The sequence below is a fragment of the Syngnathus floridae genome, chromosome 1 (assembly GCF_059516105.1).
Source record: "Syngnathus floridae isolate MCC-2025c chromosome 1, RoL_Sflo_1.0, whole genome shotgun sequence".
In the NCBI taxonomy this organism is placed as follows: Eukaryota; Metazoa; Chordata; class Actinopteri; order Syngnathiformes; family Syngnathidae; genus Syngnathus; species Syngnathus floridae.
The window spans coordinates 327,256-346,903 of record NC_142413.1 but is presented as its reverse complement, the minus strand read 5'-3'; the positions used below and the strand labels follow the sequence as shown (position 1 = coordinate 346,903).

At 54.2% G+C, this 19,648-nt stretch overlaps 2 protein-coding genes and 1 long non-coding RNA gene across 5 annotated transcripts; 1 reads left to right on the top strand and 2 right to left on the bottom strand.

The window, feature by feature from the left end:
• The first annotated feature begins 4,274 nt into the window (after positions 1-4,274).
• LOC148403079 (suppressor of hairless protein homolog) lies at positions 4,275-15,466 on the top strand. Its single transcript, XM_088378766.1, has 11 exons — positions 4,275-4,580; positions 9,803-9,841; positions 10,747-10,842; positions 11,126-11,291; positions 11,381-11,555; positions 11,913-12,050; positions 12,145-12,257; positions 12,327-12,467; positions 12,538-12,693; positions 12,798-12,901; positions 12,970-15,466. Exons 1-11 carry the CDS (start codon positions 4,561-4,563, stop codon positions 13,274-13,276), a joined length of 1,455 nt encoding a protein of 484 aa, XP_088234892.1. The 5' UTR covers positions 4,275-4,560; the 3' UTR covers positions 13,277-15,466.
• Positions 14,554-15,714, bottom strand: LOC148403078 (uncharacterized). The gene is made up of 2 exons (XR_015859345.1): positions 15,205-15,714; positions 14,554-14,886 (listed from the first exon to the last, which is right to left on the bottom strand). It is a non-coding gene; the product is annotated as an uncharacterized LOC148403078 (long non-coding RNA).
• Positions 15,715-15,728: 14 nt separating this feature from the next.
• On the bottom strand, positions 15,729-19,354 carry LOC148403077 (cholecystokinin receptor type A-like). Of its 3 annotated transcripts, none has more exons than XR_015859045.1 (5): positions 18,193-19,030; positions 17,854-18,115; positions 16,921-17,048; positions 16,013-16,802; positions 15,729-15,939 (listed from the first exon to the last, which is right to left on the bottom strand). XR_015859045.1 is itself a non-coding variant. In XM_088378632.1 (5 exons), the coding sequence occupies exons 1-5, from the start codon at positions 19,168-19,170 to the stop codon at positions 16,144-16,146; spliced, it is 1,431 nt and encodes a 476-aa protein (XP_088234758.1). In that variant the 5' UTR covers positions 19,171-19,354; the 3' UTR covers positions 15,729-16,143. The 3 variants fall into 3 exon arrangements, 2 of the variants coding, with proteins under 2 accessions (XP_088234758.1, XP_088234641.1); XM_088378632.1 differs by adding an exon at positions 19,041-19,354 and having other exon boundaries at positions 15,729-16,802; positions 18,193-18,444; XM_088378515.1 differs by having other exon boundaries at positions 15,729-16,802.
• Positions 19,355-19,648: the final 294 nt, after the last annotated feature.

The following is a 19,648-nucleotide window of genomic DNA, read 5'->3' as shown; positions in this document are numbered from 1 at the left end:
TTCCTTGCACGTGCGGGCCGTTGGCAGTCTCGCATCATTCATGATGGTCGGCCACCTTTTCACAAGCAGTTTCTTCCTGCGCCGTTGTCAGACGGAATCCCCGTACGGTCCAAATGACATCTTTTCGAGGGGTTTTGTTCAAGTTGTATTGGACCTTTCGTTGCTCATTTGCATCAAGGCAAAAAAAAAAATCCGACACTTGCGATCAAGAAATCGAGGAACCAGCCCACCCAGCCCAAACAAGCGACTGAAATGTGGCCCGTCATTGGCGCCAGAACGAGAACCCCAGGCGACCATTCCGCCACGCGGCTTCCGCAGGAAGTTTGCAACCCTTCTCGAGCGCAAGTTTTGTTTTCATCCCTTCATCAGCCGCTAGGCTGGCCGGGTGTGTCACCAACGGCAACAGAGGAGGGTGAGATCCTATTTGTTTGTTTTGCCCTCCAGACGTGTCCGAGAGCAGATTAAGGGATTTGGCTTGGGGGGGGGGGGGGGCGAAAGATACGGGTTGGGGGGGCTTGAGTCAGGATACGCCCGCTTGACAGTCACGCAGGAGAAAAAGACACGACGAGCGATACCTCGCCCAACCCGTCCGTCTGATCTTCTCACTAATCCCCGACCCCTAAACGTTAGTGAGAGAATTAGGAGCAGGCCACTCTCGCACGCAAGCAAGGGGGGAAAAAAAATAAACAAACGCTTCCTCAAGAGCAGCTTTGCGAAATGCGCTCGCTCGCTCGCTCGCTCGCTCGCTCGCTCGCTGGCTTCTTCATCCGTCGGAGGAAGCAGAAGGCCGCTGGGTCCGAGGTCAAGCCGTGAAAAAAAGCCGTGCCTCGCCGAAGACGCGCCGCCAGAGAATTCAAAACATACACTCGGGCTCCACTCCATGTCTTGTATCGCCATTTGATTTCTTCTTGAGCCAGTCCTTATAAATGCTGTTAAAAATGTGTTTGGACATTTTTCAAATATTTTAGAAGTCAATGTTTCAATCTTTGTTTTTGAAAATGCAAAGCTTGTGAATGACCACGTGAAAATGTTTATAGATTTGATATGTTCTTTCCTTCTTTTTGCTGGAGCGGCCGGCAGTCGTCGCGCTTTCAAGCTCCAATGCGAGCGCCGAGGGAGGGAGGGAGGGAGGCAGGCACGCTGCTGTGGCCCTTTTGTGATGTATATCAAGTTCACCGGGGTCCTTTTCATCTGACAGGCCATTGTTTTGGGGGGGGGTCGCCCGGCGTCGCACTCCCCTCCACACGGGAGCATGTCGGACGGGTGTCTGCCGTGCGAGGCTGGAAGGGCGGGCGGGTTGGGCGTTTTGTGTGAGTGGGGGCGGGGGCGCTTGTGCCATGTGACGCCGACCCCGGCAAACGCTCCTGACCCCGAGCAGATGGTGAGGCAGGGTTTCTCTTCTGAGGCGGAATGAATCGCGTGTGCCGTCTCGCTTTATTGTCCCGAGCCCACCCACCCCAAAACAAACCTCATCATTTCCCCAAATCCCTCCCTTGCTTGCACACCTTGGCTTAGACAAAGAAGAGACATCCATTATTTGTCCTTGACACGCTTGATTTTCTTCTAGAACCATGTCAAGGACGGCTCAAAAATCATGTCAAGAACCTATTCAGCTAGGACTCGGTCAAATCCAACGAGAGCCGAGTCAAGAACGCGTCAGAAGCTAGATCAAAAACCGCTGGAGAATCCCTTAAGCCGTGTTGAAACCATTTAGGGCTCAAGAAGAAAGGAAAGGAAAAAAAAAAAATCACAGTCGCCAACCAAGTCACGGGGCCGTCAAGAACCGAGCCGAGAATCAAGTGACCGTCCCGAAACACCCAATGACCTGTTAAGAACGGAATCAAAAGCAACGGAGAAGGTGCCAAAGACGAAGCAATCGGACTCCAAAAAACAGAAGACAAACAAGCCAGGCGAGAATTCACAGAGAGCCAACCAATCAATTGAGCTTGGTTTGTTTCCTCGCATGGCTTCTTGACTGGATTCTAAAGTGTTGTTTTGGAAGTGCTCTCGCCTTGTGCACATCTGCTGAAAGGCTCTACCACGGCAGTCCATCCGTCTGCCGCTCGGTCCGGTCCGGTCCGGCTTCCTCGTCCTACGCCGGTCGTAGGAGGCCTTTTGCATCCGGGTGGGGTCTCCGACTCCCCCTTCGACCGTTCGGCCCGTCGTTCATTTGTTTGCTCGACCGTTCGTTCATTCCTTCATTTGTCTGTTCATCCGTTCATTTGTTTTGTTGATTCTTTTGTTCCTCTGTTCATTTGTCCGTTCGTTCCAGCATCTGTTTGTTTGTTCGTTCGTTCGTTTGTTCATCCATTTGCTCGTTCGTTCGTTCGTTCGTTCGTTCGTGTGTTCATCCATTTGTTGGTTGGTTCATTCATTCACTGGCGCTTCCATTCATGGCTCCTTTTGGCCGCACGCACATTGAGAGGCTGGCCCACTCGCCGAGGCTTTGTCGGGGGGACAATTAAGGCACCTGCCGCTCTACAGCAAGCCCCGCCCGGACCCTAACCCCCCCATCCGTTGAGTGGCCACCGCCCCGCTTCCGCGCCGCGACGCCATTCTTCACATTCACTTGGCCAAACGCAAATGTAGTGAAGGGAATTGTCGTAGAAAATGCCATTTTCTTTGTTTTAATCCAACGTGAACAACAGTTGAAAATGTGGTGTCATTTCAAAAGTCAAAGTCAGCTTTATTGTCAATTTCTCCACATGCCAAAGACACACAAAGAAAGGGAAATTTCGTTCCCCGCTATCCCACGGTGACAAGACACGGCTCACGATAGACAATCAAGTAACAAGTACACACAGCGTGCTGAATAAATAATGAATAAATAACATAACAAATAAATAAATAAGAGGAGCAAAAAAGGAGCAAGTGACGACATCGCTCGCCATGCCCTGGCTGCCTGCGTGGCTGCCTGCGTGGCTGCCTGCGTGGCTGCCTGCGTGGCTGCCTGCGTGGCTGCCTGCGTGGCTGCCTGCGTGGCTGCCTGCGTGGCTGCCTGCGTGGCTGCCTGCGTGGCTGCCTGCGTGGCTGCCTGCGTGGCTGCCTGCGTGGCTGCCTGCGTGGCTGCCTGCATGGCTGCCTGCATGGCTGCCTGCATGGCTGCCTGCATGGCTGCCTGCATGGCTGCCTGCATGGCTGCCTCAATTGCATCCAGCAGCCGTTTTACTGCAAATGACACAAAAGCAGATGGCGGCGAGTCCACAACGTGATCTGGACGCATCACCCACCCCCAGGGAGCACGCAGACCAAGATTTCAGGGCAGAGGGAGGGGGCACCGATTAACCGCAAGGGTTTGCTGTGTAATCTTGATATTGGTTCTCTCAATCAGTGTGGATCACGCAAGGGTGCACGCGGGGGCAGCCCCCCCCCCCTCTCCTTCTGGACAAAAGGTCAGGGGTGCCCTCCCCCATCTAATCAGCCGTCCTCTTCCTGCGAGAGCGTCATCCACAGCCCCCAGACAGACGGCCCGGAGGGCGGGGAAAGGACTGCACGGAGGGTCACGACCTCAGCGCCGCAGTCACTTGGCCAGAGATAGAGCGTGTGTCGCCATCATCGTCGTCCCTGACACTTCCTCTCAACTCGGGGTGGCCAATTATCTGACATGTAAGTGCATCGAGAGAGAGAAATGCCTTTCGATGAAAACAAATGGAATGGAAGGCAGGAAAGTGTCGGATGAGACAGTTGATGAGTCGGCATTGATCGAATAAGATGGAATCAAACGGCAAGCTTAATTTACGGGTGCAATTATTATTATTATTATGATGATGTTTTTTTTATTATTATTATTGCAATTATCTAACAGGTAAGCATCGCCTTGCAGTTGCATGGCATTTAAAGCAAAGTGATATTTTTAGGAGGCATAAAAGCAGCAGAAGTAATTGTTGTTAACTTTGTTTTTCATTTGATGTTTGACGGTATTTTTCTTTTTGAAAGCACGTAGCAACAAAATGATGCTGGTTTGGGGGGCTGTAAAAGATGAATGACGTTCGAATTCATGTGAGTGGGGCAATGTATTGGATCCAAGTCGGCAAGAAGCGCCGATGTGTGATTTCGAAGCAGAGTACACACGTGGGAAAAGCATCGCGGCCAAGTCTCGCGAGAGCGGGCGACCCCTCAGCGCTGTCCTATTGTGAGAGTTTTTGCAGCTCTCGCGCGATCTCGGAAGTTTCCCACGCCTGTTGTTGTGGCGTCTGCCCTTTTCGCCTCCCCCCTCCCGCGCTCCCTCCCTCCTTCCCTCCCCCCACCAAAGTGTGGCCTCCCTCCCTCCCCTTCTCTTGTGTCTCCTAACCAGCCAGCCAGCCAGCCAGCCAGCCAGCCGAGCAGCCAAGCAGCCAAGCAGCCAAGCAAGCAAGCAAGCAAGCCACCCCCTTTCCCCCTTTCTCCCTTCTCCCTGGTCCCGACACCTCCATTCGGCCTCTTGTTGTCTCGACGGATTGCCGGGGTTGCGGGGAGAGGCGCCCCCGCGGAAGAAAAAAAGGATTTCAAGAAGAAGAAGAAGAAGAGAGAGGAAAAAAAGGATATCGCGAGTATTGGAGTTTTGGTGAGAGTTTGTGGAAGATGGCGCCTGTTGTGACGGGGTGAGTATGAGATTCGGGGATTTGCTGTCGGTCGGTCGGTCGGTCGGTCGGCCGGCCGGCCGACCGGGGTGTTCAAGTGAATCCGAGTCAATAAGCGTGGTTTTGCCGTGCCGCCGCCGCCGCCGCACATTGCCGTGCGATCGCCCAGCTGGCTCCGCGGCCACTTTTTCCGCCGCGACGCGACGCGACGCGACGCGACGCTCACCGCGCAGCCTCGTTTCTTTGTTCCAATGTGTTAAGCGGGTTTCGTTGTGTTTTGTTTTGCTTTGCTTTCTGCGCTGCGCTGCGCTGCGCTGCGCTGAGTTGCCGTCCGTGTTTCGTGGGCTAGCTTCACGCGAGCTATTAGCATGTGTGGCAGCTAGGCAGCTAATGAAAAGCACCACAAAATCGAGAGCAGACTGCGAGCACGCGCACTGGGAAGCGTCCGGACCAAAACGCCTTCTCCTCGGCTTGGTTTTCCGTCATGGGCCGCCGCAACGTAGCCGGGGAGCGAGGGGTGCTCGCTTCGGGCGGGCAGCGAGCTGTCCGATAATGGACGCCGGCTAGCAAGATGCCAGTGAATCACGTTGCCGCTTTGTCAACCTGACAAAAATTGACTCGCACTGTCCAAGAAATAGGAAAGTCATTGCCGCCGCGCTTTGGCAAGGACAAATGGGGCGATTTCACCACAATCGACTCGTGTTTTGTGTCTGCGTGTGTGTAGTTGTTTGTACGTGTGTTTGTTTGACTTTGTGGGTGTGTGTGCGGCGGGGGGGGGGGGGATCTACGACTGAGAATAAAGTTTAACTTCCAGGTGGAAAACGAAATAAAAGTAAACATTTTGAGAGGGTAAAAATAAAACTGCTTTTTCCAAACAAAATAGTCATCTTACGAAGCAAATACACAGCCTCTTTTAATATAGTTTATTTTATTTGTTTGTAAAACACAGCTGCACATTTTAAGACCAAAAAATATCTAATATTTCTTGTGGGGAAAATGCAACAATCTTAGAGAAAGTTTTTTTTTTTCCCCAAAAACAAAAGTCTTCGATTCTTTGTGGGGCGGGATGGAACCATTTTAGAAAAATGAAGTTGTGAGATTAGAGAAGAAATATCTTCAAAGTGAGAGTAAAGTTGTCTTTCTAAAAAAAAAAAAAAAAAAGAGTAGGAATCTGAAATTCATTTTGGAAAAGAAAAGTCGCAATGCTTTAAGAATAATGTGTCTTTTCTTAAAAACAATGATGATATATGGTTGTTTTTCCTCTAAGGAAGTAGTCGAGGTTTTTGAGAGAACGAAAGATATTGTTTTAAAATTAAGTTGTTATTCAAGACTAAAGCCTTATTTTTCGAGGCGAAAATAATGAAGTGATCATGAAAATTTTTTTAAGGAAGGAAAATGTTGCGTTTTTGTGCGTTCAAGCAGTAGAAGGCGAACACATGGGCACAACCACTGTGTGACAAAATTCCTTCTAGGCGTTTGCGCAGACTGGTCGTGGCAACCGTCTCGTCCGGACCATTTCCTTTACCGCTGAATCCAAAGCACGAGCGGACGCATCGCCTAGTCGTCATCGTGAGCTCGCTCGCTGAAAGCCAATTCAAGTTGATTGGAGACATTCAAAGTGCAATCAAAAGTAACGGGCTAGCTATTAGGAAATTCTTTGTCCAGATTTAGCTTCTCGATGAAACACCACACGGATCGACGACTTCGTAGTGCCGGCTGGCATCGATTTGACCGACGTATGGTTACAACCTTTACCAGCCCAAAAATACGAAAGCTACCGGCACTTGACTTCACGCTTTGATGCGGTATCAAACCTGGAAATTGTGGCAGATGCAAATCCGGACATGGGCAACTTTTGCGTGAACTTGTCATCACTTGTGGCATCACCTGTAGTCCCCTTTGTCTTTGGCGCCAGCCGGCCGGCGGTTTTGGCCCACGTGGATGCACGTGGACGAGGTGTGTCGCGGTGTTTACGCGTGCGTTTGGACGTGTGTTTGTGTGCAGAAGGTTTGGGGGGGCAGCTCTTAGCGGTGTGGTGGTATTGTGTTGTTATATTGCAAAAAAAATCCAATGCTATGAGATAAAGCATCAAAAAAGGGAGTTTTTCAGAAAATGGAATCATTTTTCTCCCTTCTCATGTCCCCCCTAATCCAACAAATATACACCAGAACAGCCTGCCTGCCTCTCTTTGGTGACAATGTGTTTGCGTCAAATCTTTCCTTGAAAGGAGCGCTTCTGAGGGAGCGACAGATGTCGCAGCGCCGACCTTTATGGTGGCCCAAAGTTGTTAGGCCCCCCCCCCCCCCAAGTGTTGGAAGACGACGGCCGTGCCCGAGAGCGGCTCCTGCGCTCTGCAAATACAAGACTTGCTTTGTTTTGAAAAGAGTGCCGGTGCTAACGCTAACTAACGTACATCAATGTCAAATCCCATTGGCATGCTAAGGGGGAATTAGCATCAAGCCCCAGGAGCAATAGAAATATGATGCGAGCCCAGATGGCACCACAACAGCCAAATGACTTTTGAATGAAATTTGGGGCTCTTAGTCGGCATGCAAGGCATTGAAAGGTTTCCTGCATTGGCCAATGCTATGGGAGGAAAAACAAAGACGTTGTCTCCGCTCTTGGACGCGCTCGTCTGAGCACTGCGTGCTTTTGTCTTTTTTTGGGAGCCCAAAGGTCTGGATCGGGACGCGCCAAAATGAAAGGGGGGGGGGGGGCTCCGGGAGAGACGCGCCGCATCTTGCGCAAATGGCCTGTCTGGTTTCCAATCGCCACTGTTTCCTTTGCTCCTTCTGTGAATTTGGACGCTCCGGCAAGAACAAGCGGCGTGCCTCTAGGTAGGGCTGGTACTGGCCGCCCTCACCTCATTGGCTGGGTGCAATTTGAGAGACAAAAGATGCAATTGCGAGCGTTTTTCACGGCAGCGAATGTGGCCTTCTCGGTGGGCCAAACGCTGGCACGGACTCTGCGAGGTTCAAAAGAAAGCCCGCCAAGCGTTTGCGACCTTGAACCAAGCCAAAGTGGAAAATGTCCAAATGAGACCTCCGGAGCCATTTGGCCTCCTCGGACTCGTCTCCGCTGTGATTTTCCTCGGCCGTTCAAACTTGCGTCGTCCGCTCGAGTCAAAGTTGCCGACTCGTCAGCTCTTCTCTCGGCTCCAGCCAAAATGCAAAAGGCGAGTTGGCGTCGCGACGGGCCCGCTGGACCGAACGGTGAAGGGCAGCACATCTGAAAGCGGGAACGCGTCTTTTTGGAAATCTGCCGCCTGCCCGCTCTAATGTTTCTCGGGCGCCAGGCGTGCGTCTCTTCCGCTTCCTTTGAAGCAACGTTTGAGCTCCTCCCAATGTTTGGGGCCCTTGAACCAGAAGAGCCGGCTTGTCGGAGGACGTTGCTGCGACGACGCGTCCAAACTTAATGGCAAAGTGGCGAGATTTGTCGGCACGGATTGGGATAGTCGGCGGCCGCGGCGACACGTTTCCGGCGGCCCCGCCGGGGAGCCTCCCGCAAAATCTTTTGCCGGGGCCAAAATCCGAGCACGGTGGATTTTGTTTTCCCCTCCCCTGGGTGCGCTCTGGTTCCAGTGGTGAGTCATCAGTTCAGCCGTGAGCGAGTGAGAAGCGGGAAAAGTCTGGTTCATTCAGGGTTCAAGTCCCCCCTCCTCCGTCTTGACAGCAAAGACGTGCGGCATCTTGGACCCCCAACCACATATTTTCCCCCATCACACGGCCGTGGTCTTTTCTCCCGTGGCGTCTCTCCAATGCCGGCCGGGAGGGCGGCCAAACGTGGGCGAGGAGGAGGGCATAGACGCCGAACGTGCGCCAAGTCCCGCTCAAGGAGTGCTGGTACGCGTCGGCGACAAAGAGAGGCGTCTCGCGACGCGCCCGCTTGGGCTTTTTGGGCTCAGATGCGTTTCGAAGCGTGAATGTGTGCTGCGCTTGAACCCAAAAAAGCCTTTGTGCTCACTCACGTTTGGCTTTTGGGGAGCTGCTGCTGCTGCTGCTGCTGCTGATGATGATGATGGCTTAAGGCTGCTGCTGCTGCTGCTGCTGCGGCTGCGGCTGCTGCTCGCTGGCCTCTGGCTTCTCCTTTACCTAAAATGTGTCCGTCTGGACGCTACCTCCACCCTCAACTCCACGTTGCGTGACGGCGCGTGCCGTTAATGTGTCTGCCCGGTGGCGCCTTGAGCATGTGCCAGGCCCAGAGCAGTCCGTCCGGAGAGCAGATGGCGAGCGCGTGCGGTCGGGTCGGGGGGGGGGGGGGGGCAGAATGGCCAGCCCGGTCTTTGGCTTGTCTGCCTCTGTCATTAAGGTTTCCCGTGTCAAAGCCAGATGGAGCGAGCTGGTGTGCCCACTGCGACCCGCCCAGCGACGCACGCGCGAGTCAGGGCCCGGCCCGGTTCGGTTCGGTTTGGATGGTGGTCGCCTTCTTCTGCCGCTCTCTCTCTCGTCTTTTTTTTTTTTGTCAAGTTGGGTGCTGGCTGGGTGCGGATGTCCAGCCGTACTTGGGCCTAACACTTGATCACATTGAAATTGACTTCAAAGTCCGAAGCAATTTTCAAAAGGCAGAAGCAATTTTCAAAAGGCCAAATGCTGCAATTTGGACAAACGTACGTGTGTGTGTACGTGTGTGTGTGTGCGTGTGTACGTGTGTGTGTGTGTGTGTGTGTGTGTACGTACGTACGTACGCACGCACGTGTTCGCTTCTCTTTGCGGTCGTCCCGTCGCGCCACGTTTTGTTACAGCTGCAGCTGTATTGAATATTTGGGCTGCGACTGATCATTGAAACGATCAATTCATCTGTCAATTTTTTTGCTTTCTTTGATTTCATATGATTTCAAGTTAACAGTGCAGGACGCAGCAATTTCACTCATGCCCAAATGTTGATCATGGCTTGAACGCAAATGTTTGCCCTTGTCTTGCCGCCCCTTTTCACGTCCCTCGCCCATCCTTCGGCATCCGTTCGCTTCCATAGACGCCGCGGGAACCTTAGCGGTCGCCCACCTTTTGTGCCGATTGATTCCGAGCAACGGCGTCTCTTCCCCCGTCGGCTTGGCCCGGTCGGGCGCCTTTTGGCGCCACCTATGTAACTCGGGCGCGTGCGTCCACGTTCCGAACGTGACTCGATTGGAGTCGGTCCTCCGCGCTGGCTCGCCGCTGTCGTCTGCCGCTTTGCCTTTTCCAGGATGTTGTCAGCGTGATTTCTAAGAGCATCCCGCCTTTCTCTTTTGTTTCTTCTGGCTTCAGGAAGTTCGGGGAGCGCCCTCAGCCACAGCGCCTCACCAGGTGAGACACACGCCGTTCCGCTCGGCTCCTTTGCTTCACATTGAGAATTGGGCTTCGTGGGCCGGACTTTGTCTTTTAGCTGCCCGCGCTGTTGCCCGACTGCAAACAGGCCAATTCTAGCTCATTTCCGTGGCGCCGCCGTTTTTCCGTGGCGCCGCCTGCAGGCGTAATCGTGGGCGTGGCACAAACCCGCATGACGTTGCCAAGAGTCCGACTTGGGCCTCGGATGGAATGAAGCGGCTCCACGTTGTCGTAGCGAGGACATGGGAGGAGCTCACAATGACAATGTGAAATATTCTGTTCTGTTGGAAAGTGACACCTCAAGGAAGGCCTGGGCAAGAAATCTATTTTGCAATTTCTTCTCCCGCTTTGCGAACGTGCCGTGCGGGCAATGGCGGCGAGATGGTGAGGAGCAAAAGTTGCATTTGTACCACCAAATGTTTGCTCCAGTCCTGGATCCAAAAACACCTAATGAGAATGTTGCCAACAAGTTGTTCAAAAAGTACTCCAACATGGAACAGCTGCAGGTGCGCCTTGCAAAGTCCGGACGGATATGCCAGCTGGCTTCCGGGTTGGCTTCAAAATGCAAGCCGGTCAAAAGACGCACTGCGCGAGACTGAAAAGGAAAAAGCGTCTGACATTGGCACTAACGGAGGAAGGAGCGTCTTGATTTCAAGAGCACCATGAGGTCGTCATTTGGCTGGTGGTGCATCACGTGTTCACGCTGGCAAGGGGGCGGGGCGGGGCGGGGCAAGGCGGGCCTCTCGCTTAGCATGACCTTGTGGAAGCGTCAGGTGTGACTGGGCCGTGCGCGTGTACGGTGAACCCTGCCGCGCCCCCCCCGATTGTCCGCAATAGCAGGAGTTGGTTTCTCTCCGTCTCCCCTTGTTGTGTTGCCCTTTCAGAGAAGCCATGAGGAATTACCTGAAGGAGCGAGGGGACCAAACCGTCATGATCCTGCACGCCAAGGTTGCACAGAAATCCTACGGCAACGAGAAAAGGTGAGCGAGCGAGCGAGCGCCTGCCTGTGCAGAGTGTGTCCCACCACCACCGCCACCGCCGCCGCCTTCCGGAAGGTGGTTTGTGACAAATGAAGCCCATGGCCCCTGCTCGGTGGAGCGTATGTGAAGAAGAACTCTTCCAAAGTATTTCAAGAATCCAAATGAGTACCGCATTGCAAGCGTGTTTTTGTTTCCTTTCCCCGTCGGTGCCTGGGCGCCCTCTGCTGGCGGCGTTTGAGAGTTTTTGAAGGACGTTGCAGATCATTTTGTCTCTGTTGTCAAGGTTCTTCTGCCCGCCGCCGTGCGTCTACCTGATGGGCAGCGGCTGGAAGAAAAAGAAGGAGCAGATGGAACGGGACGGCTGCTCCGAGCAAGAGTCGCAGCCGTGCGCCTTCATCGGCATCGGCAACAGCGAGCAGGAAATGCAGCAGCTTAACTTGGAGGGGAAGGTAGGAGGGAGGGCCGTGGCCATCGTCGCCGCCGCCGCCGCCAATTGGCCGTCGCGCCTGCCTCAATAGCCTCGTCCTCCCTCGGCCAGAACTACTGCACGGCCAAAACCTTGTACATATCCGACTCGGACAAGAGGAAGCACTTCATGTTGTCCGTCAAGATGTTCTACGGCAACAGCGCCGACATCGGCGTCTTCCTCAGCAAGAGGATCAAGGTCATCTCCAAGCCCTCCAAAAAGAAACAGTCCCTGAAAAACGCCGACCGTAAGTACATGAATGGATCATTCGAGGAAGTACGTTGATTTACAAAGCCAGTATTAGTCTCAAATAAAATTTCAACTTTCATTTTTGACTATGCATCACATAAAGTAATAGATTATTTTTTTTATGTTCAAATCTTTCCATGGTAAAGTTTTCTTTGGATTAATTGAGCATTTTTCAAATAAGTGTCGAGTAGATGTCAAGCTTTTGGGTTTCGACGAAGCCATCATTTCGGCTCATCAAATGAAGATCATAAAGTATCATCAGAATAAAGTATGCTGAGGTCAAATCTCGACTTTTGGAAAGAGAAAGTCAGTTGCGCTGTTGACACCAGCGCCGTTGTCGTTGCCGCCGCCGCAGTGTGCATTGCGTCGGGCACCAAGGTGGCGCTCTTCAACCGCCTGCGCTCCCAAACGGTCAGCACGCGCTATCTCCACGTGGAGGGGGGCAACTTCCATGCCAGCTCCCAGCAGTGGGGAGCCTTCTACATCCACCTACGTAAGAGACTGAGCGAGCGAGCCAGCCAGCCAGCCACTTGCCCCGCGCGCGGCGCCCTAATCCGACCCGATCGCCGCCGCCCTTTGTGTTCCAGTGGACGACGACGAGTCGGAGGGCGAAGAGTTCACCGTGCGCGACGGCTACATCCACTACGGCCAGACGGTCAAGCTGGTGTGCTCGGTCACCGGCATGGCGCTGCCCCGACTGGTAGGCCCCGTCCGTCCGTCTGCCCGCTTTGCTCCCTCCCTGGCTCATTGTGGCCCCGCCTCTCGCCAGATCATCCGTAAGGTGGACAAGCAGACGGCGCTGCTGGACGCTGACGATCCGGTGTCCCAGCTGCACAAGTGCGCCTTCTACCTGAAGGACACGGAACGCATGTACCTGTGCCTCTCCCAAGAGAGGATCATCCAGTTCCAGGTGGGTGACCCCCCCCCCCCCCCCAAGCCGAAAACAGGTGCACACCAACGCTGTTTGCCCCCTCTGCCAGGCCACGCCCTGCCCAAAGGAACCCAACAAGGAGATGATCAACGACGGCGCCTCCTGGACAATCATCAGCACGGACAAAGCCGAGTACACCTTCTACGAGGGCATGGGCCCCGTGCAGGCGCCTGTCACGCCCGTGCCCGTGGTGGAGAGCCTGCAGGTGGGTCCCTCCCTAGCTCCCTCCCTCCCTCCCTCCCTCCCTCCCTCCCGGTCCGCTGGCCGCTGCCGTTTGAGAACCAAGCCATGGCTATTGCGTGTTTGCAGCTCAACGGCGGCGGAGACGTGGCCATGCTGGAGCTGACGGGCCAGAACTTCACCCCCAATCTGCGAGTGTGGTTCGGAGACGTGGAGGCCGAGACCATGTACAGGTGCGCCTTTCGCAACGGGCCGGGATGACTTGAAAGGGGTTCTTCCCTGAGCCTGTTTTCACCCGCAGATGCGCCGAGAGCATGCTGTGCGTGGTGCCGGACATTTCAGCCTTCCGCGAAGGCTGGCGCTGGGTGCGGCAGCCCGTCCAGGTGCCCGTCACGCTGGTCAGGGAGGACGGCCTCATCTACTCCACCTCGCTCACCTTCACCTACACGCCCGAGCCCGGGCCGCGGCCACACTGCAACGCCGCCGGGGCCATCCTGCGGGCCGGCAACTCGGCGACCCTGCTGAGCGGCGGCGGCGGCGGGCCGGAGGCGGCCGTCTACGGGAGCGCCGTCACGTCCTCGTCGGCCACCGCCGCCGTGGTCTCCTAACGCTCGCTTGAAGGTAGCGCCAGCCAGCTCGAGAACAATTTGCAATAGTTCAACAAAACACACACACTAAAATTCTGCGTTTCGGTCAACTGCTGAGATGAAAAATGTTCCGGGCAAAAGAAGAAACGCAGTGAAATTCTGGAGGAGCCGTGTCACACGTCGGGGCGCGCTCCGTGGCCGCCGGTCGGTCCCGACGCCGATGGCGACGGCGGCCGACGTAGCCGCGTTCCAGAAGCCGCTTGCCCTTCCTTCCCCTTTTGCACTGCCCTCCAAATGCTTCCCAATCCCGAGTATTCCTCTGGCCTTAGCCGCGCCGCGCCACGCCACGCCGCGGGGGATGTTTCAAGTTTGGCGGGCGGGCCGGCAGAGGCGGCGCCAGGACGTAAAGGGACACGCCGGCGTGACGTTAACTTAGTTTTAATGGACCAAGGAATTTGTATAAGCTTTAGCAAAGGTACACCTTTTCTCCATACCTTTATTAAACCTATTGTACACTTTTGTTACCAAATACTTTGTATTCCTCCTATAATCTTGTAGCCCCCCCAACTCCTGCCCTTATTTTCCCCTCTCCTGTGAGGGTGGGGGGGAATCTAAAAGCAAATATGTGTGTGTGTGTGTGTGTGTGTGTGTCAGGGCAACCACCTCAGAGGGCCTATTTTTGAATCTCATTGGTTTTTATGAAGTCTTTAAAGGAAAAGCTTTAAGCAACGCCTCTGCTCTGCCTTGCCTGCAATACGTGCGTGCGAGCGAGCGAGCGGAGCGCCGCCGCCGCTGCCGCCGCCACGTCTCCTTTTTGGAGTGCCACTCATCACTGGAGCCTTTGTTTTCACCGACAGAGGACGGACTTGTGAGAGAACCTTCGTACTGTGCAAGAGAACTGTGTATGCAGTCCATATCATCCGGATCACGTGGAGCCACGCGTCTTCCAAGCGAGCGTGACAAAAGAACAAACAAAAGAACGAGTGAGCGAGAGACACTTTTCTCAATTCAATGTGGCCTTACCGAAGACTCCGGAAAACAAGATCACGAAAATCGCTCGTTGTCCAATTTCTCCAGCGGTACTGTCACACAAGAGCCTTGTTTTTTTTCTTTCTTTCTTTCTTAATTTCTTCCCACGGTCGCGGAGCAGCAATAGTGTACAGCTCATCGGCTCGGCTCGGCACGGGCTGATGTTCAAACCATACGCCAAAATCCACCACTCCGAAAGAAAGCGAGCCAATGTGGCTTTCTCATTCGGAGGGAAAGAAAAGACAACCACAATGAAGTTGTGCCCCCTGTTTGTCGTGAAATGTTGTATATTTTAATATTTTAAATTATTGTTCCCCATGTCCAAAAAGTGCATTTATTGCCTGCGCTGCCTGCCAGCCAGCCATTTGTCTTGTCCTCCTTCTCAGAATGGGCACCAAACACAAATAGCCTTTAGCGGCCAGGTCCGGCCGGCCCTCCTTCGCCTCCATCCTCTGGCGGGGAGTTTTTTTTTTTTTTTCCCCTCTTTTCTTCCTCCCTCTCCTCTCTCTGTTTCCCGTCCTTTCTTCCTCCTCACGTCGCTTGGTGCAACTCCGCCGCCGGGCTCCGGGCTTCGTCGACCTTCCTTTCTATGTACAAAGGGACTTTGCAAAAAAAAACATGTTACACGCCTTCTTATCATGACCCCCCCCCCCCACTCTTGTGCAAGCAGCTGTTTTTGTGATTTGTTTTTTCTTTTCACGGTTATAACGAGCGCCGAACAATGTATGTAAGCTCTTTCAAATGCCAAAAGTCTGATAGTGTAATTTTTTTTATTTTTTTTTGGGCGCACTGTGCTGTGAGGGGTGGGCAGCTTTAAACATAACTTTTTAGCAAAAGGTTCAAAAAAGGAAAGGTAGCTCTCAGCCTTACGTGTCACAGCTAACTATTTTCTTATTTAATATCAGCGTCAGCATCCTTGCCTTGCTTTGCCTTGCTTTGCCTTGCCTTGCCTTGCCTTGCCTCGCCTTGCCTCGCCTTGCCTCGCCTTGTGTTCTTCATTGGCCGGCAAGCTTCCAAAGCAAGGGGATGCGCTCTTTCTTTTTCCCTCTCTCTCTCCATTCTTTTTTGGGAATAGCATCGTTTTTGTACATATCGCAGCTCCGGATCATGCTCCAATCTGTATGTCATGGAAAACAAAAAACACGAGGGGAAAATGAGAATTAAAAAAAGTGATATCAAGTCTCCCATTGTATGTTTTTTTTTGTGTGTGTCGATTGGGTCAGCACAAGCACAATAATCAAAAATCTTGCAACCCAAGAATGTCTCCTAGGTGCCACGCACACCGGGACTTCTCTACGTTGAGTCATGTGTAAGGTAAAAGGCCTTGTGCGAAATGTTGTGAGTGACCTCATTCTCACTGCTGTTTGTTTGCAGATTGAGCTGGCGCAAGTTCTGGGAAACCAAAGCGCAGGTGTTGCTGTTCCCCACCCACCCACCCATCCCATCCCACGCTCGCTCGTCCTTTCTCACGTTGCACTTTCTTCACCGCGTTTGCTTTTGGCCTTTGCATTTCAAGTGAGCATACAGATGTGGGCTCCCTCTTTGGCAGCGTGAGCCCCCGATTCCAACGATCGACTGGCTCATCAGCGAGCTCCGCAGCAGCTTGTTAACGACCTGGATCATTTGCATCAGGTGCACGCGTGAAGAAGGTCAACCTTGAAAACGAGCAGGACCTAGTATAAGGAAGAGAGAATGTTGCGGCTTCTGCGGAGCTTTGAAAGCTCGTACCCGGGTGTTGCGCGGCCTTAACGTCCGCGTAGCCTCGGGCCACGTCCCATAGTCCAGAGTTCCCAAATGAAGCAACCTGGGTCACACTCCCAACCCTCCCAAAAACAGTTGCGTGATGACTGAAATCCACTTCAGAGCACCTCCGGCGGCGAGGTGACGCTGGAGGCGGAGCCAGCCGCCGGGCCTCCGGGATACGGATGGACGTAGAGCTCAACGAAGGTTTCGCCCATCTCCCCGGCCGACGGCCCGGCTTCGGGGTGCTGCTCCGCGGGGGTGGGCCGGGGGGCCTCCGGCGCCTTCTCCGCCACGAGTTGCTCGGCGTGCCGCCCCGACCTCCGTCGGTCCTCGGCCCGCCGCTTCTCCTGGCCCCTTTGCCGGCACCTCGGCTCGGGTCCCCGGCGGCATTTGGTCCAAAGGTGGACGGCGGCGCGCGCCTTGAGCCGCAAGGACGAGAAGGTGCTCGCCGCTCCCTGGCGGAAGCGCTTGTTCATGAAGCAGTAGACGACGGGGTTGACGCACGTGGACGTGTACGACAGGAGGTGGATGAAAGAGATGGGCGCGCCCGTCAGACGGGAGACCACCTGATGGTCAAAAGCTTTCCACGCGTTGACCACAAAGATGGGGGTCCAGCAAACAAAGAACAGGCAGACGATGACCAGGAGCATGCGCACCACTCGCTTCTTGGCCAGCAGTTTGGCCGTATTGCTGGAGCGGAGCATTTGCGGCCCCAAATGAAGGTAGCAGCCGTCGCCGTTGCTGGCTCGAAGGCTGCCGAAGCTGGTCGCTCTGTCTGCAAAGAGGATGATGTCATTTGACGGTGGGCAAAACGCTTGCGAGGGACTAAACCCGTTTCCTGTCGCAAAGGGCTCGGTCGGGGCTGTGGCGCCTTAACGGCGGTCAGGCCTCACCTCTGGCGCGTGTCCCGTCGGACAACTGGATCCTGAGCCCCTTGTAGAGCTCCAGCGAGATGAGTGCGTAGGCAGTCAGCATGACGGCGCCGGGCAGCAAGAAGAGCAGCAGCAACAAGGACACGTACCTGGGTTTCGAAGCAAAGGCCCGCAATGGGCGGGCGGTCGGTCGGTCGGTTGGTGTCCACCCCACGCCCTTGGACCTCCTTCCACCCAACCACCCAACCAACCAACCAACCAACCAACCAACCAACCAACCAACCAACCAACCAACCAACCAACCAACCAACCAACCAACCAACCAACCAACCAACCAACCAACCAACCAACCAACCAACCAACCAACCAACCAACCAACCAACCAACCAACCAACCAACCAACCAACCAACCAACCAACCAACCAACCAACCAACCAACCAACCAACCAACCAACCAACCAACCAACCAACCAACCAACCAACCAACCAACCAACCAACCAACCAACCAACCAACCAACCAACCAACCAACCAACCAACCAACCAACCAACCAACCAACCAACCAACCAACCAACCAACCAACCAACCAACCAACCAACCAACCAACCAACCAACCAACCAACCAACCAACCAACCAACCAACCAACCAACCAACCAACCAACCAACCAACCAACCAACCAACCAACCAACCAACCAACCAACCAACCAACCAACCAACCAACCAACCAACCAACCAACCAACCAACCAACCAACCAACCAACCAACCAACCAACCAACCAACCAACCAACCAACCAACCAACCAACCAACCAACCAACCAACCAACCAACCAACCAACCAACCACCCACCCACCCACCCACCCAACCAACCAACCAACCAACCAACCAACCAACCAACCAACCAACCAACCAACCACCCCCCACCCCACCCACGCGCCTTGTTTTCAGCGCACCAATATGCCAGCAGCTTTTGGTTCTTCCACGTCATGCGGCACATGAAGCCGTCGGTGTTGTCGCGCCGATTAAAGGCCATCAGGGAGCTGGAGTAGATGTAGGGCACCATGAGCGACAGGGACGTCAGCCAGGTGGCGCCGATGACCTTCATGGCGTGCGATTTGGTCTGCCACGTCCTGGAGCTCAGCGGTCTGCAGATGGCGCTGTAGCGTTCCAGCGCGATGGCCACCAGGTTGTAGGTGGAAACGCTCACGGAGACCGCTGCATGCCAAAAGAAGAGCAGCAAACGTTCAAGTTTGCGCATAGACGGCGGGGCTGGGTTAGGGTTAGCGCCATACCCATAAAGTACATGACCATCTTGCACGTGCCGTCGCTGAAGATGAAGGTCCGCATGAGGTTGGGAATGAGAGTGAAAGGGATGCAGACCAGGGAGACCATCAGGTCGCTGACGGCCAGGGAGAGCAGGAACAGGTTGGTGACGGTGCGCATCCGCCGGTTCCGAGAGAGAACCGCGATGATGAGGCTGTTGCCCGCCACGCCGATCAGGAAGATGACGCAGTACAGAAAGACCCGCACGCCGTCGCCCAAATCTACAGCGACGAGACGAGACGAGACAGGACGAGACAAGACAAGAAAAACACTCCAACGGGGACAAGGGGGGGACGCAGCTTCCGCTCCGCTCTCAAAACGGCCCTTGATCAATCGTGACCCAAATGGACTTTCTATTCTGAACATATCAGACCATAGCACTTGACCGACATGTCGTCTTTTCCTCACCAAGCTGCTGTGGCTTGGCTGCAATGTCCACGACACGATTCTTCTCATACGAGCAGCGCTCGCTCGTTCGCTCGCTCGTTCGCTCGCTCGCTCGCTCGCTCGCTCCGACATAAATGACGGCGGTGTCGATTGAGCCCCAAGTCACCCAGGTGACTCGAAGCTAAGCCGCGTCCATCAAATCCAATACTGGATTGCTGGCGTCATTCTCAGATTTTCAGACCTTGAGAGATTGGCCGCGCGCAACGTTGACCAGCACATTTGACTAGACTGCCCACCCAAGTGAAACACCAGGGAGGCTTAGTGGTGGAGGCGCGCCAGCGTGCGCAATGCGCAATTACGCGGAGGGTACGTCTATTCCAGGTTGAATAGGCGACAGTTGGAAGGCGGCGAATGAATAGTCAGTCGATACCTTTCACGCCGACGTCGGCTGCTGCGACTCTCCAAGGCTCACAGTCCGAAAAGTTGCTGACGCCCCATTTGCACAAAAGCGCGCTCATTTCCGTGGAGTTGAGCATTTCGTGCACGGCGAAGGCGGCCATGGTTGGAGAAGAAGGGGACGAAAAGCGAGACAGAGACAAAAACACGCAGCGATGTATGATGGCCCCTTCCGCACGACCTTGCGCTCCGAACTGCACTGCTCTGCTCTGCTCTGCTCTGCTCTGCTCTGCTCTGCTCTGCTCTGCTCTGGTGTGTCTTGTGGCTTCAACTGGCCGCCTCGCTTTGCACGACCCCCCCGGGGCTCGTCGTTGGTGATTCGTGACGTCACACGCCCGTGTATTGCCACTATTTTCAGGGTAGGACCACAGTATGTTTTCTTTTTTGTTTTCATTCTGTTCCGTATTTTCACAGTGACATTCATCAAAGTGTCACGAATCCAAAGTATAGCTTTTCCTTCCATCCGTCCATCCGTCCATGCGTCCATCCGTCCATCCATCCATCCATCCATCCATCCATCCATCCATCCATCCATCCATCCATCCATCCATCCATCCATCCATCCATCCATCCATCCATCCA